This window comes from Tursiops truncatus, chromosome 8, assembly GCF_011762595.2.
Source record: "Tursiops truncatus isolate mTurTru1 chromosome 8, mTurTru1.mat.Y, whole genome shotgun sequence".
NCBI classification, from domain to species: Eukaryota; Metazoa; Chordata; class Mammalia; order Artiodactyla; family Delphinidae; genus Tursiops; species Tursiops truncatus.
Genome location: NC_047041.1, coordinates 8,493,252 through 8,520,554, shown reverse-complemented (window position 1 = coordinate 8,520,554; position 27,303 = coordinate 8,493,252). Strand labels below are relative to the sequence as shown.

Genomic DNA, 27,303 nt, shown 5'->3' with positions numbered 1-27,303 from the left:
TCCCTGATATTGGTATCTTTAGATCTTTTCTTCTATATAGGCAAGATTCCCTTGAGAAGGCTTTTATGTCCTCTGAAGGATACAAGCCAGGCTGCCAGATTTCTGGGAGTAAAGTGAGGAAAGAAGGCTCACAGGTTCAACCTTCAGTGCATAAACTTAATCCTTTTGGTTTCAGTTAGGTACCTAACCCTTAACTGTGCCTGCTGCTATCCAGTTCAGATAACCATGTATTTACCCTCTCAAGTCTAGTACCAGCTTCGGGGAGGGGCAGTTCCTTGTATACACAGAGGAGGGAGAGGACCCAAGGGTCTATTCACTTCATACATAGTCTTTCACCCTCTTTTAGCCCCACCTTCACCTCATTCAGTACCTGTTGTCACTAATTCAACTTGAGCCTTTAGGGAGTTCTATGATGTAAACCAAATTGCTTTTCTGCTTTCCCATTGCTGGCTTTAGGATTCATCTTTCTTTCATCTAAATTACCATTCATCTAAAGACTTTCCACTTTGCAAAAATTTTGTTTTTCATGTTCTGTGTTTGTGGGTTATTGCCTTTTAAACATTTACTATTTTAAAATAGTAAATTTAATATTTCATTATTAAGTTAATTTATTTTAATATTTACTCTTAAAATTTACTATTTTAGTAAGGTTTCAGAAGGGAACAGGTTTTTGTGAGCATCTATTCTTTAACTGATACTCTGCCTGAGATGTATATGCCTTATTTTTTTCAGGCTAAGATACCTTTATTCTATCTAGACACAAAGGAACTGTGCCGGTCTGGTCCTCCTCTTCCTTTCTTCATATTCTTTGTTTGCAGCATGCAGTGCAGAAACTAGAGAAAATGGAGTAAACGATCTGGAAAACTTACTTTATTACACGAAACCTAAACAGTGATGTCACGGTTAAAAACTTCTCACATAAGCATTTCGAAGTGTTCTGGTCTTGTTTTTTGTCTTTTAAACAAATGTATGCATTTTTGTGTAACATATTTTACACTTATTTTACCAGTATCACTATCAAGAGCTAGTTATGCTTATTGTATGTGGCCCAGTTTTAAGAATTGGAGAATAGATGATCTTGCCTGCGCCTTGAGTTCCCAGTCTAGTTTACTGTTGAGAGGGAGTATCTATTTCAGTTTTTCCACATTGTTTTCTCTAGCCAGTCCCTTTTTCAGAATTTACTTTCGCACCTAAACTGGTTATTCTGCTTTTAAAATTTGCATTGTAAAATGCAGCGTTTTTGCTTCTACCTGCCCGTTTCTTACACGTTAAAGAGAGAGCAGGTAGAACTAAGCTACGCAGTTGCACTTCCTTCAAAAAGGTTGAGTGGAGGTATTGTTTTGGTGCCTGTTCGGACGAGACATGGTTAAAACTGGTTATCCTGACATTACCTCCAGCTACAGAAGAGTAGCTTTCTTCATCCCGATGCCTTCCCACCCCCCATTACAGTGCAGCCAGTATTTGATGCTTCTCGCTCCTATCACAAAGTTCCTTTCATTCTAAACAGGATCAATGCTCAACAGCTGTCCCTGGCTTCTCGGCTCCAGTTTTATCTGGGCCGCGCTTTAAAGTTACAGAGACAGCACTTACGGAGTGTGATCCTCGCTACCCTGCCAGGCAGCGGGGCGAGATGCTCGGGGGTCCGGGGCGGCGGTAGCTAGCCCCGCAGTGGTGCTCTCCCCGGGAGCGCGGGGACGGGCGGCCAGCCGGCCGGCCGAGGTCACACGCCGGGTCCCACTTCGCGTTTGGGCCCGGGGGTCATTCACACCGATGCACTCGGCAGTTCTTAAACCTCTTCAGCCAGGATCTCCTCCTGGTTTGAAAGTAACCCGGCCCCGGCCAGCGTGAGCCGGTCGGGAATACAGGCGCCAGGCCCTGGCCGGCCCAATCTGCAGAGCAGCCGGCCCAGGAACGCGCGCCTCCTTGCTTTCCGGCAAGGGAGCGTGCGTTTGCGACAATGTGACGCCAGCAAGTTTTGGCGGGAAAAGCCCCGCATTTGGATTCCTGTGGTGGCGGGCAAAGGACGGCCTGGTGAGGAAGGGCGGCCGGTAGAGGGGGAAAAGTTCCTGGAGCCGGAGTTCGGGGGCTACATGATTTAGGAGGGGCACAGCGAGAGAAAGTTCTCAGCGCCGAGCCTAGAGGATCGGAGAGACTCCTGCGGAGGGGCGGTTTCGGAGGGTGGAGGAGTGGGGTGCCAGGCGGACCCCGTTGTACAGGGACTGGAGAGAAGACTTCCTCTGCAGGCCGAGAGCACCCGAGGTTTGGGCCCCAGCCGTCCGCGTGTCACCCAGCCCTTCCTTCCGCTTCTTGGGGCATTTTGGCTCCGCCCCGAGCTCCTCCTGGCCTTGGGGACGGGGCGTGGGTGGGAACTGGGAGTGAGCGGGTCGGGAGGAGCGGCTGCGGTCCTCGTAGCGATTATTTCCTCCTCTGCTAGCCCACATCCCCTTACTCTAGCCCGACGCTTCACCTCTCACCCCCTTCCCCAGTCCCCCACCGTAAAGCACTGGTCCCCCAACAACTCCGCGCCACTGGTACGTTTCCTCGGCCGCCTGGAAGGCGCCGTTTCAGCCTTCGCTTTGCGTGGGAACGGGGCTTGTGAGTTACCAACGAAATGCCAGAGTTTAGAATACTTGCTTGTGCTTTAAAGACTTGGGTAAAATATGGATGAGGTGTAAGGGGAAACCAGGAGCTGTGATTCACCTTGAAGAATCACGGCAAGAGGCGGAGCCCAGCGGCTTTACAGATGATTGAAGCGTGTCCTCAGCCACCGTCTTTTCTGGGTTCCTGCTTTTACAGCCGCGGGACTTAGTGGAGTCATGGCAGTGCCCTTTGTGGAAGACTGGGACTTGGTGCAAACCCTGGGAGAAGGTGCCTATGGAGAGTGAGTTTGAGTCCTTTTACCCCGACTTGCTTTAGTTTTCTGTTGTCTCCTTTGAGTACAAGTTGGTTATTTTGGAGAACAGATCTTTGCATTTGAAATCTAAAACTTTGGGGAACTGAAGCTACACAATCTTTTGTAAGGGTTATTTTTTTTTCTTCCTTTTAAAAACAAAACAAAACAAAAACATTCTCTTCCTAAAGAGCTAGAGGAGACTTCTGAAGTCAGTTTCTCCTCCCACATACTCCTTCCTGGGGTTCAAACATAGTGGTTCAATGAGCAAATGAACAGACTCTGGAGTCACGTTGCTGGTCATTGTTTTGTGTTCTTAGGCAGGCTTCTTAATGTCCTTGTGTGCCTCTGTAAAATGGCATATCCCACAAGTACTTAGAACAGTTACTGTAGACACATATAGTATCGGATTAATAAATGCTAGGTAATGTTATTACAATTAAATGAATAGAGCAAGAATGAAATCTTGCCGTTTGGGACATCATGGATGGACCTAAAGGGTATTATGCTAAGTTTAAATAAGTCAGACAGAGAAAGACAAACACTGCGTGATTTCACTTAATAGGGTGAATCTAAAAAACTAAACAAATGAACAAACGACAAAGAGAAACAGAGTTAGATACAGAGAACAAACAGGTAGTTGCCAGAGGGGAGGATGGTGCTGGGGAGGAGAGACATACCTGTGGTACAAACTTCCAGTTGCAAAATAAATGAGTCTCCGGTATGAAATGTACAGTGTGGGGAGTATAGTCAAGAACTATGTAATATCTTTGTAAGGCGACATACCCTAACTAGACTTATCGTGGTCATTTTGAAATGTATAGAAATATCGAGTCACTGTGTTGTAACAGGAACTAACATAGTGTTGTAGGTCAATTATGCTTCAAAAACAAACAAACAAACTCATAGAAAAAGAGATCAGATTTGTGGTTACCAGAAGCAGGGTGTAGGGGAGGGGAAGTTGGATGAAGGCGGTCCAAAGGTACAAACTTCCAGTTAAAAGATAAATAAGTACTAAGGATGTAATGTACAACATGATAAATATAATTATCACTGCTGTATGTTATATATGAAAGTTAAAAGAGTCAATACTAAGTTCTCATCACAAGGGAAAATATGTATTTTTTCGATTTTTAAAATTTTGTATCTATATGAAATGATGGTTGTTCACTAAACTTGTGATAATCGTTTCAGTGCTTTATGTCAACTATAGCTCAGTAAAAGTGGAAGAAAAACAAATTAAGTGAATAGAGCATGTGTATATGTGATGTGGCCTAGAATTGCTATTATCCCATTTTAGTTTATTAAGAATTTATTAAATGACTTGGATGTACAGCATAATGACTTCTTTGGAACACTAGCTATCATACTTCACATTTCAGAAAGGAGTAGTATCTGTTGAGAACATGGCATAAACCATTCCCATGGTTTCTCCCAGGTGGAGAAACTAATAAAGGTAAAATAGTTTTGGATGAGTTATGTTTAGCCTTTTGAAGTTTTAAAAGAAATATAATTCAAATGTCTGGAATATTATAACTCTTCCTTTTTCTTTTTAGAGTTCAACTTGCTGTGAATAGAAGAACTGAAGAAGCAGTTGCAGTGAAGATTGTGGACATGAAGCGTGCCATAGACTGTCCAGAAAATATTAAGAAAGAGATTTGTATCAATAAAATGTTAAATCATGAGAATGTAGTGAAATTCTATGGTCACAGGAGAGAAGGCAATATCCAGTATCTATTTCTGGAGTACTGTAGTGGGGGAGAACTTTTTGATAGAATAGGTATGGAAAAGATTGAAGATAATTCTTATGCTAAATAAGTTTTTAAATTTGTTTTTTAATCTTGGGACTGCTGCTTCTTCATTGTCCATTCAGACTTGCTTATGCAATAGTGAATTGGAGTAAATTTTCTTGTTTTTGCAACTTATGTAAACACTGGATACATATGTAGACTCATCAAAGAAACTTTTTTCCCAAGTTGTATAAGTGATTTGGGGTGGGATTGCTATTATGTAGAGTTTAAGAATGGTAAACTGTGGTCTCATGGTGAAGAATCATAAGTGTGATGTATGCATATGCAGAAAAAGTTTTTTTTCTTTGTAGACATTCTAGTCTCATGAAATCATTGCATACATTTACAAATCCAAAATAATAGCAAGTTGTTACATAAGTAAAATTGAGAATTTTCTATGATTGCTTTATATATATTAAGTAAAATCTGTGCTTGCTGCTTAAATTTTCTGTGTAGATTCAAAGTCTTGATATTAAAGAACAGTAAGAAGTACATAAAATATATTCTGTGGATCTAAATTTATTATTTAGAGCTATTGTATTAGCAGTTAAAAAGTGATTATTAGAATCTTCAGTATCTATCTCAGAAAAGTTGAGAATAAAAGAAATCAAAAGTTAATGAGGGAGATAAAAATATAACTGACAATAGAACCTTTCTTAATAAAACTGTATTTCCTGAAGTAACTTCACAGGAATTCATGGTTTTGTAGTAGTGCGAGAAATTATATGAAGTTTAAATTTGTTGTTAAGTATTTAGTGAAATCAACTTAGATTTGTGTAGGCTTCCACTTCGGCAATTACAATCCTATTGGCATAGGATTTAGAAGAAATTAGGGGAGAATTTGAAAGATACCAAATAAATCATGGTTAGTATAAGTAGGGGCTTTCAAGGTACGGCTTTCATTCTTGATTTGGGTGATAGTTTGTTATTTCTCTGTACTTTTCCTGTGATGTTAATTTATTTTTGCCACTTAACACATGGGGAAATGTGAGTTATTAAGTACTATATGTACTAGTGGACTCCAGAATCTTTTCATTGTTAGCATTAGATTCTCTTTGCTAAAGTACAATCACAAATGTTTAACTTTCGAATTAGGAGACTGTGTGGTTGATGACTGATTATATTTACCTGGTGAACTAACTTTCGTAACTAATTCTTATAGAGCCAGACATAGGCATGCCTGAACAAGATGCTCAGAGGTTCTTCCATCAACTCATGGCAGGGGTGGTAGGTACAGTTGTCTCTAACTTTTACTTAAAATTAGTCTTAGTGAAGTAAGTTACCCTATTCTGGTATGCTTTCCTCTGCTTCTCTTTTAGGTTTATCTGCATGGTATTGGAATAACTCACAGGGATATTAAGCCAGAAAATCTCCTATTGGATGAAAGGGGTAAGTTTAGCATTTTGTTGCTGCTACCTAATCATTTTAGTACAGCCATACAAAGGCAGGATCAAGGCTTTCCATTACCGAAATTTCAGGGCAAAAAATATGAAATTGAAATACCCTGGACCTTAGCCTTGACGTATTTGTTCTTTTTAATTTATGACTTGGATAAAGATGCAGGGCTTTTAGTTATATTTTATGGATGTCATAAAAACTGAGAGGGATGGACAGTGTTAGTGTTAGCTTATAGAATCAGGATCGAAAAAGGTGACAAATATCCACTGCATATGAGGCAGTGATTTTTGTCTGTTTTGTTTAATGTGTTAGAATAGTGCCTGGCAAATAGTAGGTTTTCAACAATGTTTATTAGATGAATGAATTTAGCAGACCAGAGAGGTGGGTCAGATTTAACACATACTGGATCGTTACTCAATTCAGTATTTGGATTGAAAAAAACTAACGAAATAAGTACAGTTTAATGGCATGTCTTTGGCAGCAAAGAAGGTTTAAAAAGACTTACTAGGCAGCAGACTTCATATTAGTCACCCATGTAATTTGATCATTGGAAAATTAAGGTGATAAGGTGAGAATGAGGAAGGCAGCAGTCCAGCACTTCTCTGGAAGGCCATGGCGGGAATAATAGGTGTTTGGGACAGTACTGTGAAAGGCATGCAGACTACCGAAGTACTTTTATAGGTGAGTGACCAGAATGCTGAAAGGGCTAGAAACTATGTAAAATAAGGCATAATTGAGGAACTCAAGGGAAATTTGCTAATTGTTAAATACAGTTCTTCACAGTATGTGGGTGAAAACTATGTGGAGGCAATTTGGATTAGTACAAAGATGACCCTCATTAATGAATCTGCCCCAGAACTTAATAGGTTGCTTTGTTGTAGGTTTTTTTTTTTTTAATTTAATTAATTTATTTTTGGCTGCGTTGGGTCTCCATTGCTGAGCATGGGCTTTCTCTGGTTGCGGCGAGCAGGGACTACTCTTCGTTGTGGTGTACGGGCTTCTCATTGCGGTGGCTTCTCTTGTTGCGGAGCATGGGCTCTAGGCACGTGGGCTTCAGTAGTTGTGGCACGTGGGCTTCAGTAGTTGTGGCACGTGGGCTCAGCAGTTGTGGCTCATGGGCTCTAGAGCTCAGGTTTAGTAATTGTGGCGCACGGGCTTAGTTGCTCTGCAGCATGTGGGATCTTCCCGGACCAGGGATCAAACCCATGTCCTCTGCATTGGCGGGCGGATTCTTGATCACTGCGCCACCAGGGAAGTCCCTGTAGTAGGTTTTTAACAGGAAATTCAAACACTGGATTATTAATTATCAGGGATATTGTAAAGGGAATTTAAACATTGCTTGGCTGGTTGGACCAAAGTAATTTTCACATCTTGTCCAACCCTGAGGTTTAGTGTTTCTGGCATTATCGTGCCCCATCATAAGTACCAGTGTATGTTCTTATCAGCCGCCTTCTACCTCTTTCTGAACTCTATAATCGACCTTCATACAAGGGGATAAATTAAACCAGCTTATATAAATAATGGAGATGTGAGTATGTAATATCTGGAATGTGAAAACTTTGTTCCCAAACTAAAAATACTGTTTTCTCTTTATAAAGATAAAAGTAATCATGAAATAAGATCAAAAGTATAAAAAAGAAAGTAAAAAATCACCAGAAATTCACCAGTCAGTTATAACCAGTGTTAATATTTTGGTTAATATCTTTTAGGTAGCTTTTTATTAACCCATCTACTAACCTAGCTACCTAAGACCCTTCTTTGGTTATTTAGCCTTCTGCAAGTTGTTCCATAAAGTATGTAGCAAAATTGTAGATATTCAAAAAATTTGGTGTATTGGGAAAAGGAACTGTAGAATGGTCTGTTGATGAATCCCAAGAAATGAGAGCACAAGCTGGGAGACTTCCCTCTGCTTCTATTTTTCATTCTATGTCCGTTACTTTTTGAATACTAATAGCTTTGATGGTATTATAATCAATTCTTCCCATTCCTCATATACAAATTAAGTCCTTTTTTTATTAAATAGGTTTCAAGCTACATAAAATCTTCTAGAAAGGAAGGATTGCAGTTAGGAAAGGGAAGGATTTATAGGAGGTTTCAAAGAAAATAGAGTATACTTAAATTAGGTGTTAGGTGAGTGGATGTTGATTATAATGATTTTTCATATCTTGCATATTATATAAATAATCTTTTGTTTCTATTCAATAATAATATTTTTTAAAAAAGAAATACAACATTATCAATATAGTTGAAGTCCTCCTCTGTATTCCTTCCAAATGTGTGCCCCTTTCTTTTTCTCAGAAGTAACCACACTCCTCAATTTAAAATTTATTATATACAGTTCTCTAAGTATTATGTCACAGACATAGTGAAACTACAGACTCTAAGGAATACTGTGGTCATCCATTAGTATTTTCAGTGATTATCGCTTATAGGTAACTTGGAACTCTTCATCTCAGTCATTTGTCAAGATTGTGTCATATATAGCTGTTAAAAGGATAATTACAGTAGCCACCTCCCAAGTCATAGAAGTAAACATCAGTGGCTTACATATTACATTGGGTGGATGTAATTGATTTTTAAAGAATCAGTCCCCTGTTTTGGAACATTTAAGTTGTTTCTAGCTTTAAAAAAATATAAGGTGATGATGACTATTCTATAAATTAATGCACAGGCCAATATAAAAATTAGGTCATGTTACAATGAAGATTTATTATGGCACTTGCCGTTTTTTCCATTTATACCTGATTCCATGTCAGTACATGTAGATATACCTTGTGTTTTTTTGTTTGTTTTTTGTTACCTACATAATCTCATTGTACATGTGTACTATAAGATTTAATCATTTCTTTATTGATGGACATTTAGGTTATTTACAAACAGTATTGTTATGGTATGGATATCCTTATGTTTGTGAGTTTGTGGAAGTATTTTTGTGGGTATGGTCCTAGAAGTGGGAATTCCTAGTTCAAAGAGCAGGAGTATTTCAAATTTTGGCATCTTTTGCCAGATTGCTTTCTAAAAAAGTTTTACCAGTTGATACCTAAGAATAGGGGAGTCTCCCCTATCTCTGAAGACTAGGTTAGATTCCCTTTCTGTAAGATCTTGTAATGTTCTATATTTTCATAACCTCGACAGCAGTTGTTATTGTTAGTCTTCAGTAATTTATCTACCTACATGGCTAGCACAGTGTCACTCAGTTACGGTAGATATTCACTAAGTGTAGTTAAGGTGAAAGTTCTGCCGATAGCTTGTGTGTGCTGAAGACGGGAAGTTAGAGTGGAAATTTGCTCTTCTGGTTTGTTTTCTGTACAGAGTTCGTCCTCCTTTTCTAAACTTAGCCACCTTGACAAGAAGTTCTGGTGGTTTGTGGGTCTTTAGTTTTGGTCCAGCCAGCTGGGTTTGTCCACTGCTGGAAAAGTTGTGCCTAGTATGTTATTGATGTCTCCCTCCTGCCCTCTGCACAACCCGATGAGGGCATGGCTCTCTTTTCAGTGTTTAAGTCTGGAGTGCTCTTTTCTAGAAGGCCCTTTTGACTCCAGGATCTTTCTTTAATCTGGTCCATACTGTTTGTGTATTGACAATATTTGTCTTAAGTTAATAGAAGCCATGAGGCCTTTTTCTAGTTTTAACTATATGATAATGTCTTTAATTTCTTCTTTTTTAAAATTTCTTTTTGGTCATAACACCAGTGGTTTTCCAATACAACTCAACTCCTTTAAGTATATCTTTTTTTTTTTTTTTAAGTATATCTATTTACAAAACATTTTTATCCAGCGCCATCCTCTTTTCTTTTGGTTTAGATAACCTCAAAATCTCTGACTTTGGTTTGGCAACAGTGTTTCGGCATAATAATCGAGAGCGTTTATTGAACAAGATGTGTGGTACTTTACCGTATGTTGCTCCAGAACTTCTAAAGAGAAAAGAATTTCATGCAGAACCAGTTGATGTTTGGTCCTGTGGAATAGTACTTACTGCAATGTTGGCTGGAGGTAAGAGCTTTTTATTTATTTATTTTTCTGCATAATTTTTTTTCATCTTTATTGGAGTATTATAATTGCTTTGCAATGTTGTGTATGTTTCTGCTGTACAACAAAGTGAATCAGCTATATGTATCCATATATCCCCATATCCTCTCCCTCTTGAGCCTTTCTCCCACCCTCCCTATCCCACCGCTCTAGGTCGTCACAAAGCTGATCTCCCTGTGCTATGCAGCAGCTTTGAGTTTTTTAATCATGATAAAATTCCTGTCCTTAGGAAAGCCAGGTTTCTTATACCAAAATAAATGAAATGAATCAAGGGGATCCATATTTATGTGATAGTATTTTAGTATTAACTTATTTATAACTAATTTGGAACTTTTAATCCCAAAGGTTTTTAAAAATGAAGTATGTATAGCTATTAAATGAAATATCACAGTAGCTCTCTCTTTTAAAATTCATGTGAATACTTTTGGAAGAGAGTAAGGCAGGAAGTGGACTATCTATCTTAGAAGTGCCTCTAAAATTTCTTAGAGTTGGCATTCTTAGTTTGGAAACCATATTAAATTAATTTGGAGGAAACTTTTACTGGATTTGTGTCATTGATTATTTTCCCTTAAAATTGTATAATTATTTGAACACTCAGAAAACTGGGACTTGTTTCTTTTTCAGAATTGCCGTGGGACCAGCCTAGTGATAGTTGTCAGGAATATTGTGATTGGAAAGAAAAAAAAACATACCTCAACCCTTGGAAAAAAATCGATTCTGCTCCTCTAGGTAACTGGGTTATTTTGATGTAAAGTACTGATTTCTTGGGTAATGAAGCCTAGTGCTATTTGAATTTTTTTCTTACATTTTTTTTCTTTTTAACTTTTAAATCATTATGTAAATAATCCATGATCTTTACAGATGAAGTAGAAGAATAATAAATTAAAAAATTGTAAAATCCAACCCTATAATCCCAGCACTCAGGAAGAGCTTCTTTATTATTTTTTTTTAACATCTTTATTGGAGTATAATTGCTTTACAATGGTGTGTTAGTTTCTGCTTTATAACAAAGTGAATCAGTTATACATATACATATGTTCCCATATCTCTTCCCTCTTGCATCTCCCTCCCTCCCATGGAATAGCTTCTTTTAATGTTTTGATATGTGCTTCTATATTTTGTAGTAAAAACTATGTGTTTGTTATATATGTATATTATTTATAAGTATGTGTGTTTTCATAAAAAATGACATCCCACTATACATGTTATTTTGTAACCAGTATTTTTTTGTGTGTTAATGCTTTGTGAACATTTTTTCATGACTATAATTGTAGGTCTACATCACTGTTTTTAAAGACTGTGATGGTATTCTGCTATATGGACATGGCTTACTATACTTATCCAGTTCACCTTTTTAGAGATTCAGGATTTTTTCTAATTTTTCACTGCTGTGAAAGAGATATGATGATCATCCAAATAACTTAATCTTTGCACATACCTTTAAATTATTTAATTAAAGTAAAACCCCAGAAGTGGAATTGCAGGGTCAAAGATGTATACAGTTTTTAATTATTATTATTTACTTTGCCAAATTGTTTTTCGGAAAGTTTGTACCATTTCATCACAGTCTAACTAGTTTACATTTAAACTTTTTTTTTTTGGCCATGCTGTGCGGGATGAAGGATCTTAGTTCCCTGACCAGGGATGGAACCCGTGCCCCCTGCAGTGGAAGAGTGCGGAGTCTTAACCACTGGACTGCCAAGGAAGTCCCTTAAACTTTTTTTTTTTGACTAATCTAATAGGCCTACATATAAGAACTGTATTCTGTTTTTTTTTTTTTGCGGTACGTGGGCCTCTCACTGTTGTGGCCTCTCCCGTTGTGGAGCACAGGCTCCGGACGCGCAGGCTCAGCGGCCATGGCTCACGGGCCCAGCCGCTCCGCGGCATGTGGGATCTTCCCAGACCGGGGCACGAACCTGTGTCCCCTGCATCGGCAGGCGGACTCTCAACCACTGCGCCACCAGGGAAGCCCCTCTGTTTTTTATTTTTATTTTAAATTTAGTACCAATGAAGTTGTATATTCATTGTATATTTATTAGCTTTTAGTCTGTTTTTGTGAACGTGTCTAGTTTGCTCATTTTTGGTAGGAGGTTTTCTTTTTACTTTATATGAGGTTTTTGAAAAACATATTAATGTCATTAGATCTTTGCATTCGTTACAAATATTTTTGACAATTTGTCATGTATTTTTATTTTGTTTATGCTATTTTGACATGCAGAAGTTTTATATATATTTTTTAAACTTAACTTTTTTTTTAAAAGTAGTTATTTATTTATTTACTTACTTATTTAGGCTGCACTGGGTCTTAGTTGCGGCATGTGGGCTTCTTAGTTGCAGCATGTGAACTCTTAGTTGTGGCATGCATGTGGATCTCGTTCCCTGACAGGGGATCAAACCTGGGTTCCCTGTGTTGGAGCATGGAGTCTTACCCACAGGACCACGAGGGAAGTCCCCAGAAGTTTTATATTTTTATTTATTTGAATCTAGTACCTGTCCTTTGTGGTTTCTGACTATATCATCATGTTTCTACCCTCAGCATTAGAAAAAAGTTACCTATGTTTTCATTTATGTTTTTAAGGCTTTATTTTTTTCATTTAAATCTTCAGTCCATTAGAAAATTAGAAAACTGGTGTTGGGAGATGAATGAATTCTTTATCAATACAATTAAGGTACCTTAGGATGATGGTTGCTTTTATTACTGTCTCTTAAAAAGTTATTGGAGGGACTTCCCTGGTGGTCCAGTGGCTAAGACTTTGTGCTTACAATGCAGGGGGCCTGGGTTTGATCGCTGGTCAGGGAACTAGATCCCACATGCATGCTGCAACTAAGAGTTCACATGCCGCAACTAAAGATCCCGCATGCAGCAGTGAAGATCCCGTGTGCAGCAGCAAAGATCCCATGTGTCGCAACTAAGACCCAGCGCAGCCAAATAAATAAATATTTTTTAAAAAGTTATTGGAAAGTAAATTTCCCTTGTAAAATTGTGTGAACGAGGACTTAATATGACATATTGGAACAGTGAAGTTTGGTATTGAAAATGGATAAAAGGGGTTTTTTTTTTGCTATCGTTGTATAAATATCAAGTGAAGAGAAACATTTCCACCTAGCTCTTGTTCTATTTATTTGCAAACAACTGAGAGTCAGCTCTGGGAAGAATATTCAGAGATATAGACAGTAGCAAAGAATGCATGAAATTAAAGCAAAAATTCAGTAGCTTTATTCTTTCTCTTCCCCAGAAATAATATTTGGACATAAGGAAAGCAATAGAGGATGTGTGTTCTACACCACAAGCTGTAGGCTTTTCTAATCTATTTGAGTCTTTTATAAATGTTGTCTTAATGTTTTGTTTTCAGCTCTGCTGCATAAAATCCTAGTTGAGAATCCATCAGTAAGGATTACCATCCCAGACATCAAAAAAGATAGATGGTACAACAAACCACTCAAGAAAGGTAATATATCCTTAAAATACAAGTATTTTTTTTTCTGTGAAGAAAAGGTACTTGTAAAGTCAGTATAAGTCAACAACACAAAAGAGCTGTGGTCTCTGTCCTCATGAAGATTATAATGTCTAGTACAAAAACCAGAAATAGAAAAAATAATTTTAAGCTCATTAATAATTATAAAGTGGAAAGTCAGGGTACTACAGCTAAGAATTTGACCAAGTCTTAAGTGACAAAGAACACTTATCTTGCTGAGGAAATCACGTTAAATCTAAGATTTGAAGATTAAAGGGGAGCTAGCCAGAAGAGTAGTAGCAAGATGAGTGGCAGATTCTGAACATGGAAGCGGCATCTGGGATGTCTTGGAGGTTAGAAAGTAGTGCATTTGAGGAACTGGAGAGAAGGCCAGTATGGCATGGACCATGTCTGGCTTGTTCATCATTGCATCACCTGTGCTTAGCGTAGTGTGTGGTCCATCACAGGCATTCAGTAAATGTTTGCTGAGAAAGTAAGTGAATGGAGAAGGGGAGAGAGAGAGAGAGAGGTTTGAGATGAGATTGGAAAAGTAGATAGCAACCAAACCGTGGTTAAAGATCTTGGGCTTTAACCGAAGGCTGTTGGGAAAACCTTTTGAGAGACTTTAAGCAAGGAAATGACATGCTTATGTGTTTGGTTTTGAAAGATCTTTCTAGCTACTTTTTTTCACTGTTTTTGATCCTAGATGTGAGAAGATGGTAGGCTGGACTAGGTTAGTGATAGTGGGATTGGAAAGAAGAAGTTGATTCCAGAGAAATTTAAGAACTAGAGTTGATAATACTGGTGATTGTTTATATGTGGAAAATGAAGGAGAGTGAGGAGTCAAAGTATGTCTCCTTTCTGGTTTGAACAGCTGTGTAAATGGTGAAACCATTTACTTGAATGTAACTCAAAAGGAAAAACAGATTTGCAGGGAAATTTTATTCGATTTTGGACATTTTATTTGAATTTGAGAAGTTAAGTAAAACTGTCTCATAGGAGTGTGTGTGTGTGTGCGTGTGCTTGTGTGCATGCATGTGTGTAACTCAGGAAACAGGGCTAAGCTGGAGATGTCGATTTAGGTGCTTTCTGTAAATAGATGGTGATTTAAACTGTGGTAGTAAATTAAATTGAGTATATGAAATTTTAAGGAATGCCAGTGTTTAAGTGATGGGCAGAGGCCAGAGAAAAGTAGCCAGAGAGATGGGACATCAGAAGAATGTGGAGTAAATCTGTCCTGTGGATTCCATGATACAGCAGTTATTCATGATCTTGGCAGGAACAGTTTTGGTGGAGAGTTAAGAATAAACTCTAGGGCTTCTCTGGTGGCGCAGTGGTTGAGAGTCCGCCTGCCAATGCAGGGGACACAATTTCGTGCCCCGGTCTGGGAAGATGCCACGCGCGTCCAGAGCCTGTGCTCCGCAATGGGAGAGGCCACAACAGTGAGAGGCCCGCATACTGCAAAAAAAAAAAAAAAAAAGAATAAACTCTATTGTACAGGGATTCTAGTGTAAAAGAGAGTTAAGCAGAGTGTAGACAGCTCAGTAAAGAAGTTTGGCTGAGAGAGAACAATAGCTAGAGATGAATGAGGAATTTTTAACTCTTCCCTGAATATTTCTTTAACCTTTCACCTTATTCTAATTGAAATCCAGCTCTCCCCTGAGGACATTGCTTCTTCTCAGGACATTGCTTCTTCTCAGGTGGTAGGTGTTTTCTTTCCTGCACCCTCATACCCTTGATCTGGGAGTGGAGCAGGCATCCTCCTTGTTCTTTCTTCATATTCCTCTGCCCGTCATTTTGAATCCTATTATCAGACTCCACCACCCACTATTCCCTCGTAATAATCACCTTCTGAACCTCAAATTAAAATTCCTGCCACATTGTCACTCTCTCCAACGCAGCTCTTAACGTAATTTTTGTCATGGTTCTTGGTAATTTAAACATTCATTTAGATGGTCCTTCCACTGTCATCACCTCACATTTCCTTGACTTTCTCTCCTCTAGCGATCTTGTCTTCCAGCATCCTGCTTGGACCACCAGTATATTTTTTTCTGGTTTCCCCTCTCTAGTACCCTGACTCCAGCAACACTTTGATCCCACCTGGACTTGCAGTCCATCAATTCTACTACCTTTTCACTATCTTTTATCTGCCCTCTTCTCGGTCCCAAGTTCCATCCTCACTATTTTAAATCCCAAGGTTAGTCACTGTAATGACTTCTTTACATTTATCTTCAACTTCCTTGCCCATTCTCACTTTAAAAAAAAAATTATTTATTTTATTGACTTATTTTTGGCTGTGTTGGGTCTTTGTTTGCTGCGCACGGGCTTTCTCTAGTTGCAGCGAGTGGAGGCTACTCTTCATTGAGGTGTGCAGGCTTCTCATTGCGGTGGCTTCTCTTGTTGCGGAGCATGGGCTGTAGGCACATGGGCTTCAGGAGTTGTGGTACGTGGGCTCAGCAGTTGTGGCTCGCGGGCTCTAGAGCACAGGTTCAATAGTTGTGGCGCACGGGCTTAGTTGCTTTGCGGCATGTGGGATCTTCCCAAACCAGGGCTTGAACCCGTGTCCCCTGCATTGGCAGATGGATTCTTAACCACTGTGCCACCAGGGAAGTCCATTGCCCATTCTCTCTTCATCATACTTACTGAGAAAGTCTACTCATACTTACTGAGCAAGTCTACTTAACCTAAGTTTAATCCTGTTTTGTACCTACTCTAACTTATACCTCCACAGCTGATTGCAGCTGGAGAAAAATATGCAGCACTGTCTGCTTTAAATTCAAGATCACTGATCTCAAGTGGGCCCTTAATCCTTCCAGGCAATCATAATGCATTTCCCCACTTCTTTCACAACGCTACTCTCCTAAATCACATTTTTATACCTTTCATTTTCTCTTCAACTTCTCCATCCTCACTCTCAGTTGGTGACAATGCTTCCTATTTCGCTGGGAAACAGAAGCAATAACAAAGGAATTCCCACAAACTCCTACCACCATCTCTACCCACCTGATTAACTGCCTCTGTGCTCGTATACTCTGCTTTCTCCCTTTGCTCTGGCTAAATTGCTCCAGATATAAACCAGCCCTTTCTCTTGAGCACTAGATGCAGTTCTCTTTTGCTTATTCAGTCTGCTTCATTATTAACTCTTCCCTCTTTACTGGATCTTTCTTATCAGCATAACAACATGCCATTTCTCCCATCTTACTGCCTGATAACATAGTAGGCTTAATAAAATATTTGAATGAATGGATTAATAAATAAAAAGGTTGGTTAAACTTAAGCGTGTTTAAATGGTTTGGGGGTAGATCCAGTTGAGAGGAAGAGGCTCAAAGTCTAAGAGAGAGGGAATAAAAGAGCATCAAGGTCCCTGAGGAGAAAGGAGGGTATGGGCTCAACTACAAGTAGAGGGATGGACATTTGATGGGAGGATGGAAGGGGAGAGGATGGGTAGGAATGCAAGTAAGTTAGCAGATTTGGTAGTGGCAAGTTGAGGGAGTTTCCAGTGACTTTATTTTCTTTGTGAAATGGGAGATGGTATCATATGCTAAGTAATGAGGTCCTGGAGGGTGGTCTTGGTTAATCTGACAGGAGTATAGAAGTTTTGAAAGAATCATTGTGGAAAAGGAGAGGAAACTGACTAGAGAAACGTAGGACTAACTGTCCAGGTTGAGGATCCAGCTGAGGGTAGTAGCCATGAATTTATAGTAGCATCATATTCTATATAATGATTATTTTAGGTAAAGCTTTTCTAGAGGAGCAAAGAAGATTGGGTAGAGCAGATTCATAATGTTCATTGTCATCATCACAAATTATTTTTTATTTTAAAAATTTTTGATGCCTTAGCTGGGTCTCTCAGTCTTCATCGAACATTATTCTGTTACTATAAATGGTACCATTAAAATTATGGCCTGCACTTGGAACATACTTAGAGGTCAGGATTTATGAAATGTGTAGTTTATACAATTTGGCAAGTGAGTCCTACTAAGTTCCTAACGACCACGTTTCTCATAAAATCATGTAGGAAGAGCCACTATTTGTCGTATAAGTATTTTGTGTTAAATAAATGAATTTAGATATGGTTTTACTTCTTCAAGTTGTCAGCTGGGTTAATTAAAAAATATCTGCATAGAAAACTTGAAAGCGTTTGTATTTATGTTTTCTTTTTTAGGGGCAAAGAGGCCCCGAGTCACTTCAGGTGGTGTATCAGAGTCTCCTGGCGGATTCTCTAAGCATATTCAGTCGAATTTGGACTTCTCTCCAGTAAACAGTGCTTCTAGGTAAGACTGATTAATAAAAAATCAAGTAGTTGTTGGATATAATAGTCCCCATGAAAAATAATACAAGTATATATTGTTTTCTTATGATGAATATGTTTTTCAGTGTGAGAATGGTAATGTGATATAAGAAAGGCCTGATGAATTTTATTTAAAGATATACTTTTCTCCATATCTTAATGCTGCAGTGAAGAAAATGTGAAGTACTCCACTTCTCAGCCAGAACCACGGACAGGTCTTTCCTTATGGGACACCAGCCCTTCATACATTGATAAACTGGTACAAGGGATCAGTTTTTCCCAGCCCACATGTCCTGATCATATGCTTCTGAACAGTCAGTTGCTCGGCACCCCAGGATCCTCACAGGTAAAGTTTTTCAAATAAATAATGGCAGCCCTTTATTTTTTATTGTCTTAAAGTCTTTTTTTTTCTTTTAATATATAAATCTAAGAAATATAATATTAAAACTTGATACAGATTTTTTTGTTTTTTGTTTGTTTTTTTGGCCACATCATGGCACATGGGATCTTAGTTCCCTGACCAGGGATAAAACCCATGCCCCCTGCAGTGGAAGCGCAGGGTCCTAACCACTGGACCAGCAGGGAATTCCTAGGGAAGACTCTGATGTATAAGAATCTTAAGTCAGAGAAAAAAATTTTCAGACCAAATAGCTATGATATGACTGCTTTTGTGATAAATCTGATGATTTATTCAGCTTTCCTCTGTTTGACATGTAGAACCCCTGGCAGCGCCTGGTCAAAAGAATGACACGATTTTTTACCAAATTGGATGCTGACAAATCTTACCAATGCCTGAAAGAGACTTGTGAGAAATTGGGCTATCAGTGGAAGAAAAGTTGTATGAATCAGGTATGTTTCATTGATTTTCGTTATATTTTTTTCCTGAAGAAAAATTTAAATATTTGAATAAAAAACTATCATTGTCAGTATATTTTAAAAATATAATTAGTTTAATTTGAAAAAGAAACAGTTAAAACTGAAGAAATTTAAGTAAAATGTTCTTTATCTTAAGAAATAATATTTCTTAAAAGACTTCTTTAAGGTTATTAAAGACACTAAGAGACTCAAGTCATTTTCTTTAAAACTATGTACTATACTTAAATTGTAACAGTTAACAATCAACTCCCTTCTATGAAAGATGGATCCATGAACAATCCCATATTTCCTCCATCTCCCTGCTCCCATCTACCAATTTTTGTTGTTTATGTTATTGTAGCATTTTTATAACATTGACATTCTAACCTGTCTTTAGGCTTTTCACAAATCTTAATATCATGAAAAACAAAAAGAGGAATATTTTGTGTTAAAGGAGACCAAAGAGGCCTGATAAATAATGCAATGCATGATATTTCACTAGATTGTGGATTTAAAGAAAAAAAGCTATAAAGGATGTTATTGGAACAGTTGGGGAAATTTGAATATGGGTTTTATATTAGATAATGTTTTTGAATCAGTGTCAGATTTTTGGTGTGATGATAATATTGTGGTTTGTAGGAGAATGTCTTTGCAGGAGGCACATAGTGAAGTGTGTGCCGTTGATAACTTAGTTTAAAAGCTAAAAAAAAAAGACAATCACATAAAAAAAGAAAAGTAAACATGCTATCTAGGTTGATAAGACCAATAAAGGGTTTGTGGTTATTTATTGCACTATTCTTCCAGTTTTTCTGTAGATTTGTAAACTTTCAAAATTAAAAGTTAGGGAAAAATATGATTGTGCAGAAATCTGAGGCCAGCCTGATTTTCCTCTCATTTGTATAGATAATACACTCTTTTTTTTTTAGGTAGATTTATTGAGATAAAACTCATATGCTATAAAAATTATCACTTTAACCATTTTAAAGGGTACAATTTAGTAGTTTTAAGTATATTCACAAGATTATGCAACTATCACCATTTAAATCTAGAACCTTCCACTGCCCCCCAGATGAACTCCATACCAATTGGCAGTCATTCCTCATACCTTCCTCCCTGGCAACCACTAATATACTTTCTGTGAACTGCCTATTCTGGACATTTCATATAAATGGAATTGTATAGTATGTGACCCTTTGTCTTCTTTTACTTAACATAATATTTTCAAGGTTAATTCATGTTGTACCATTTATTAATACTTTATTCCTTTCAATGGGTGAATGATAGTCCATCGTGTGGATAGACTACATTTTGTTTATCCATTTATCCATTGATGGACATCTGGGATGTATCTACTTTTTGGCTAAACTTTTCTCCTTTGTTAATAAGGTATATTACATTAATTGATTTTTTGGGTTTTTTTGTTTTTTCTTTTTGGTACGCGGGCCTCTCACTGTTGTGGGCTCTCCCACTGTGGAGCACAGGTCCTGGACGCACAGGCTCAGGGACCATGGCTCACGGGCCCAGCCGCTCCGCAGCATGTGGGATCTTCCTGGACTGGGGCACGAACCCGTGTCCCCTGCATCGGCAGGCGGACTCTCAACCACTGTGCCACCAGGGAAGCCCTGATTTTTGTATTTTGAGCCATCTTGCATTCCTGAGATAAATCCCACTTGATCGTGGTGCATAATTCTTTTAGTGTGTTCGATAGATTCAGTTTGCTAGTATTTGTTGAAAATTTTTTTTGTGTTCATAAAGGATTTGATCTGTAGTTTTCTTGTGATGTCTGGCTTTGGTATCAGGGTAATACTGACCTCGTAGCACAAGTTAGGAAGTATTCCCTTCTCTTCTATTTTTTGAAGAGTTTAAGAAGGATTGATATTAATTCTTCAAAAGTTTGGTAGAATTCCCAGTGAAGCTATCTGGTCCTGGGCTTTCCTTTGTTGGAAATTTTTTGATTGCTGACTCAATGTCTTCACTTGTTATAGATCTATTTCCTCTTGAGTCATTTGTGGGAGTTTGTGTGTTTCTAGGAGTTTGTCCATTTCATCTTGGTTATCCAATTTGTTGGCATACCATTTTTTGTAGTATTATAGTCCTTTTAGATTCTGTAAAGTTTGTAGTAACATCCTTTTATTCCTGATTTTAGTAATTTGAATCTTTTTTTTTCTTTTTTTTTTGGTTAATCTGCTAAAGGTTTGCCAATTTATCTCTCTCTTCTCCTTACTGTTTATCATTTCCTTCTTTTGGATTTACCTTGCTCTTTTTTTTTTTCCTAGTTTTTAAGGTGGAAGGCTAAGTTGTTGATTGGATATCATTCTTTTTTAGTGTAAGTTCTTATAGGTATAAATGTATGTCTGGGCACTGCTTTTGCTGCTTCCCATAAGTTTTCATATTTTGAGTTTTCAGTTTTTTTCATATCAAAGTATTTTCTAATTTCCCTTGTGATTTCCTTTTTGATTATTTAGGTATGCTGTTTCATTTCCACATATTTGTGAATTTTTCAAAATCCTTTCTGTTGTTGGTTTCTGATTGCATTCCATTGTGGTCAGAGAAGATATTTAGTATTATTTTAATTATCTAAAATTTATTGAGACTTGTTTTGTTGCCTAACATATGGTCTATACTGGAGAATGTTCCAGGTGTGATTGAGAAGAATGTAGATTCTGTTGTTGGGTGAGGTGTTCTAGGCATATTTGTTAGGTCTAGTTGCATTATAGTGTTGTTCATGTCTTTTATTTCTTTGTTTTTCTTTTTTTTTTAATTTATTTTTTAAATTAATTTATTTTTGGCTGTGTTGGGTCTTCGTTGCTGTGCGCAGGCTTTCCCCAGCTGTGGCGAGTGGGGGCTACTCTTTGTTGAGGTGCACAGGATTCTCATTGTGGTGGCTTCTCTTTTGTGGAGCACGGGCTCTAGGCATGTGGGCTTCAGTAGTTGTGGCATGCGGGTTCAGTAGTTGTGGCTCACAGGCTCTAGAGCGCAGGTTCAGTAGTTGTGGCGCATGGGCTTAGTTGCTCCGTGGCATGTGGGATCTTCCCAGACCAGGGCTTGAACCCATGTCCCCTGCATTGGCAGGCAGATTCTTAACCACCGCACCACCAGGAAAGCCCTATTTCTTTGTTTATCTTTGTCTAATTTTTGTATCCATTATTGAGGGTGGAATGTTGTACTCTCCAGCTGTTATTGCTGAATTCTATTTCTTACTTTAACTCTTAGTTTTTGCCTCATAAATTTTGGAGTTTGGATTCTAGATAAATATATGATTATAATTGCTATATCTTCTTGATCATCTTAACATTATATAATGTCCTTATTTGTCTCTTGCAAAAATTTTTGTTAGTCTTTTGTTTGATGTTAGTATACCACTTTAGTTCTGTTTTGATTATAGTTTGCATTGTGTACCCAACAACATGGATTTATAATTATTGCTTTATGTGTCTGTCTTTTTAAATCAGGTAGGGAAAAAATAGATGTTACAAACAACAAAATTGATTATTATTGTCATTTGTATTTATCTATGTAAATTACCTTTACCAATATTTTTTATTTCTCCATGTGGATTTGAGTTGCTATCTAGCATTCTTTCATTTCAGCCTGAAGGACTTCCGTTACTCTTTCTTTTTTTTTTTTTTTTTTTTTGCGGTACGCGGGCCTCTCACTGTTGTGGCCTCTCCCGTTGCGGAGCCCCGGCTCCTGACGCATAGCCTTAGCAGCCATGGCTCACAGGCCTAGCCGCTCCACAGCATGTGGGATCTTCCCAGACTGGGGCACGAACCCATGTCCCCTGCATCGGCAGGTGGACTCTCAACCACTGAGCCACCAGGGAAGCCCCTACCTACTCTTTCTTTTTTGGGCAGGTCTGGTAGTTTCAAACTCTATCAAATTTTAATTATGAATGTCTTCATTTCTTCATTTATGATGGATAGTTTTGCCAGATATGGACTTCTTGACAGTTTTTTCCTTTTAGCTCTTTGTGTCATTCCACTGCCTTCTGGCTTCCGTGGTTTCTGATGAGAAATCAGCTGTTAATATTATTGAGGGTCTCTGCGCATGATGTGTCACTTTCTCTTGCTGCTTTCAAGATTCTCTCGTCACTGTCTTTCAACAGTTTGAATATGATGTATCTTGGTGTGGATCTCTTTCATTTTATCCTAGTTGAAGTTCATTCAGCTTCCTGGATGGGATTGTTTTTCATCAAATTTGGGAAGTTTTTGGCCATTATTTTTTCAAATCTTCATTCTGCCCCATTCTCTCCTCTCTCTCTGGGACTCACATTGTGCATATTCTGATACACTTGATGATGTCCCACAGGTCTCTTAGACTCTGTTCACTTTTCTTCATTCTTCTTTCTGTTCTTTAGGAACATTCTCTACTGACTTCTTTTTTCCTGTGTGGGGGCCATATTTTCTCATTTTTCTGTATGCTTTATCCTTTTTTATTGAAAACTGGACATTTTGAATATTATAATGTGACAACCCTGGAAATAGATTTTCCCCTCTTCCCAGGGTTTGTTATCATTGACAATTGATGTAGTTTTTGATTGTTTAGTGACATTTCTGATCCAATATTATAGTGACTGTTTTCTTTGTTGTGTGTGATCTCTGAAATCTTTGTTCTGTTAGCTCAATGGTCAGGTAATGATTAAACATTAAATTCCTGGAACCAAAAGCTAGTTTTTGCAGAGGGGTTCTATGTGCGTATTGGGGCATGCCGTCAATACCCAGCCAGGCAGTTTACAGCTCTGCGTTAGCCTTCACTTCCTGCTTGTGTGGTGCCTCATGGTCAGCCAGAGGCGGAGCTTAGAGCCTTCTCAGACCTTTCTTGAGCATGTACAGTGCCCTGGGCATAAGTATAGGCTTTATAGTCCCAGGAATATGTGAGAGATTTTCAGAACTCTTATCCCTCAAAAACATCTCACTCCTAAACCTTTCCTTTCAGGCTTTTTAGGTAATCTGTTTGTCCCAACTGTTCTGCATTACCCCAGTAAGCAAGGGTTAAAGCATTTGCCTGTAGGTACTTTTGACAGATGCTCCCCAGGTGGCAACTTTAACACAAGTCCTGTGTAGTTAGGCAGGCAAAATAAAGACAAGTGTGTTGAGCAGGTCTTCCAGGAAGGTAGAACAGCTTAAGACAGTTTATGAATAGGTTTATTCTTGCATTTGTACCTGGACCTGGAATGTGGATGGTTATTTTCAAGGCTACTACTGAGCTGAGGAGTGGGAGTTGGGAATAAGGTGGTTACAACGTGAGAAAGCTCGTCTGTTTTGTATGAGTGCCCCTGTGTTGCTGCAAGCTTTTCGTTAGTTTTCAGTGTTCTGAAAAAGTTGATTCTGACAGTTTTTGCCAGATTTTTCATTGCTTTTGTGGAGTTAATGGGCTTTTGAATTTTCCTAATCTCCCATTTTTACCAACATTACTCCTCAATTAATTCTTTCTGCCTGAATCTTTGGAAAATTTTCTTTGTCTTTGAAGTTTAATAACCTACTTCAGATGTGCTGAGTGTCTTGTGTTTTCCCAGAACATAATGTTGTTCCAGTGTTGCACCGTTGTGGTACACCTGTGTTTCTTTAATAGTCATTTCTTGAGGTGAGAATTATTAAAAATGTTGTTGTAATTTGCGCTGGGCTCAACTAGGCAAACCTGCTGATCTTGCTTGGGCTCATTCATCCAGCTGGAGTTGACGGCTTTTCTTTGGTCCAGGCCAGCCTCATCCACATTTGGGGTCTTGGTGCTGGCTGTTGGCCTGGCCTTTCTTTCCATGTCACTCTTCTAGCCTGAGCTTCTAAAACACTGAAAGTGGAAGTTGAAAGGCCTCTTAAGACCTTCACCATCTTCTGATTGCCACTATAGCTTTTTACCCACAAATCTGGCCTCTCTTTTTCTTTATGTTTTAATAATCTTGTTTTTCCTCTCAGTCTGCTTTTATTCTCTCTCTCTCTCTCTTTTTTTTTTTCATTTTTTGGCCATGCTGCATGGCACATGGGATCTTAGTTCCCCGACCAGGGAACAAACCCACACCCCCTGCATTAGAAGCATGGAGTTTTAACCATTGGACCACCAGGGAAGTCCCTCGTTTTTATTCTCTTCAATTGTTTCCTCTTTTGGTTGTATCTTGGTAAAATACTAAATTTATTTTGTTGCTAAGAGTTCACATAGACTCAATCCCCGATAACGGAGCTGCGTCCTGTTTACCGGTCGGTCTGGTTGGACACACACATACCCATTGGGAGAGGAAAGTCCTAGAAGGAGTGGGATTTTCAGCTGGCACAGCTCCTGTTATAAAAGCGTCTCTCAAATTTTTATCCCAGTAGTATCACTGAACTAAGATTATAGTTTTTATTTAGAGTATTTTCTGCCCACACATCTGGTTTGACCTTATTTTCATTGTCTTAGGTTACTGTATCAACAACTGATAGAAGAAACAATAAACTCATTTTCAAAGTGAATTTGGTAGAAATGGATGAGAAGATCTTGGTCGACTTCCGGCTTTCTAAGGTATGTAGAATAGAACACTTTTTAAAAGAAAAAACGTTGTTTTGCTATTTTTAAATAAGTATTACATGTTCATTTTAGAAATTTTAAAAACACAAAAAAGTATAAAGAAGATAAGAATCAACTTTAATTTTGTCATCCAAAGAGAATACAGATTTATTTTTGATATTGTATTACAGTAACCTTACTATTACTTATAATATATCCTCTATGGAATTACTCTTATGTGTAGATTTTTTTTTAATGGCATTATATTTATAAATATATGGTAACTGGCTTTTTAAATTTAATATTATGAACATTTGTTCTTGTCATTAGCTATTCTAAAACAGTTTTTTCAAATGACTTTTTCCTTATTATAAAAGTTTTTGTTTTTTGTAGAATGTGTAAATAAATAACAAATAAAAAAATAAAAATAGTCCTAAATTATTTTTGTCCTTAAAATAATTACCCTTAATATTTTGTAGCATTCTAAGCTTTTTCTTATTGAATTTGTATTTAATATTTTTTCATAAAAATTATGATTTGTCCAAATGTTTGTACATTATAATTAATGAACCTTTATCTGTTTGTTACAAGCTACTCTATGATTAATACTCATATACATGGAGTTTTGTTCACATTTCTGATTCTTTCTTTAGAAATTATTGGTTCTGAGGTTACAGTTTTAAAGCCCTTGACATATAAGACCAAAAGAGCATATTCTCTGTTTACCGAAAGATTGTATGTGGCTCTAAATGAGGTTGGAGGAGTTGGTCACACTCTTTACGTTGGAGATTTGCTGCAGTGCTATTGTCCAGATGCTTGGTATGGAATTAAATTAAGATCCTAGTGTAGAGAAACCCTTCTCATAACTGAATCACTGGCTCTGTTGTGGCAGGACTTAAAGCATAGTTATGTAGCTTATTTTTAGTTTATAAACACCTATGAAAAACAATGACATAGGTACAGAGATACCAACCCTTGAAATGGACAGGATGCCATTGTTTCTGCTCTCTGGGCCCAGGGTGGTGGGAGCAGTGATGGGCCCGAAGTCAAGTCAGAATTATTTAGGTAGCCATTTCTTCTACCAAGATATTTTGTATTCATAAGAGGACTGGAAGATAACTGTATCTGAACATATCCATGGATGTTTGTCTCTACTTACCCCTAAAGAAAGTTTGATTTTATGGCATAGTCTCTTTTTCTTGTTTTTTTGACATTAGTTTTGGATATTATTCCTAATATAGGGTGATGGATTGGAATTCAAGAGACACTTCCTGAAGATTAAAGGGAAGCTGAGTGATGTTGTGAGCAGCCAGAAGGTTTGGCTTCCTGCTACATGATAGATCCACTGGCTCTGGGATTCCTGGTGAATATAGTGCTGCTATGTGGACATTATTCTTCCTAGAGAAGATTATCCTGTTCTGCAAACTGCAAACAGTAGTCCCTGAAGAGTTGTCTTCCCTCTAGCCAAACAGTTTCCAATTCTTTTTGTATGTTCTTCATACAAATAATACCTATATCTTAATTGTAAGTAAAACTTTGGGGAAGGGATAGATAGAATTCACTAGATATTTCTTCATCTGCATTTAGTGTCTGAATTTGAGACCCACCTGGTGGAAACCAAGCTCTGGGGATACATGAGCTTACCAGCTTTTATACCAACATAATGAAAAATGATACTCTTGTTCCATTTTTACCAAAACATTAGGTTTCATCCAAAAAGTACATATTTCCTCCACTTTGGCTTGATTACATGGATGAATTAGTAAAAACAACCTTGTGATTTTGGGACAGTAGATTTATCTGTCTGTGAAGTGAAGCCAGCTTCAAAAAATATATCCCCAAGATTTATACTTATATTTTTAAAAGGGCCTGACCAGGTGTGTAAACCTGTTTTTGAATTATAATTATTAATTAAAATTGCAAGTAGGTATGTTTTTTCTGGTGTAGGTAATAATATATATGATTGGTCTTTCAAGTAGAAGTTGAGCATAACCTCTAGTGCTTAACTACCTTTACTCAAAATTACTGTTGCACATTTTAAATATTTTTCTATATTATTTTCTACTTTCACAGCTATATTTTAATTCTTTATTACAGAAATAAATTCTATTTTGAAAATGAA

The 27,303-nt window shown here is 37.8% G+C and overlaps 1 protein-coding gene across 6 annotated transcripts; it reads left to right on the top strand.

Annotated features, from left to right (window-relative positions):
- Positions 1-8: 8 nt before the first annotated feature.
- Positions 9-27,303, top strand: CHEK1 (checkpoint kinase 1). 6 transcript variants are annotated; one of them, XR_012333273.1, is made up of 14 exons: positions 2,038-2,259; positions 2,797-2,881; positions 4,447-4,670; positions 5,843-5,907; positions 6,000-6,069; positions 9,879-10,067; positions 10,728-10,832; positions 13,457-13,552; positions 17,724-17,832; positions 18,018-18,195; positions 18,567-18,698; positions 25,095-25,196; positions 25,835-26,000; positions 26,423-27,303. XR_012333273.1 is itself a non-coding variant. In XM_019941679.3 (13 exons), exons 2-13 carry the CDS (start codon positions 2,817-2,819, stop codon positions 26,516-26,518), a joined length of 1,431 nt encoding a protein of 476 aa, XP_019797238.1. In that variant the 5' UTR covers positions 9-2,031; positions 2,797-2,816; the 3' UTR covers positions 26,519-27,303. The 6 variants fall into 6 exon arrangements, 5 of the variants coding, with proteins under 5 accessions (XP_019797238.1, XP_019797239.1, XP_019797241.1 ...); XM_019941679.3 differs by lacking the exons at positions 2,038-2,259; positions 25,835-26,000 and adding an exon at positions 9-2,031; XM_019941680.2 differs by lacking the exon at positions 25,835-26,000.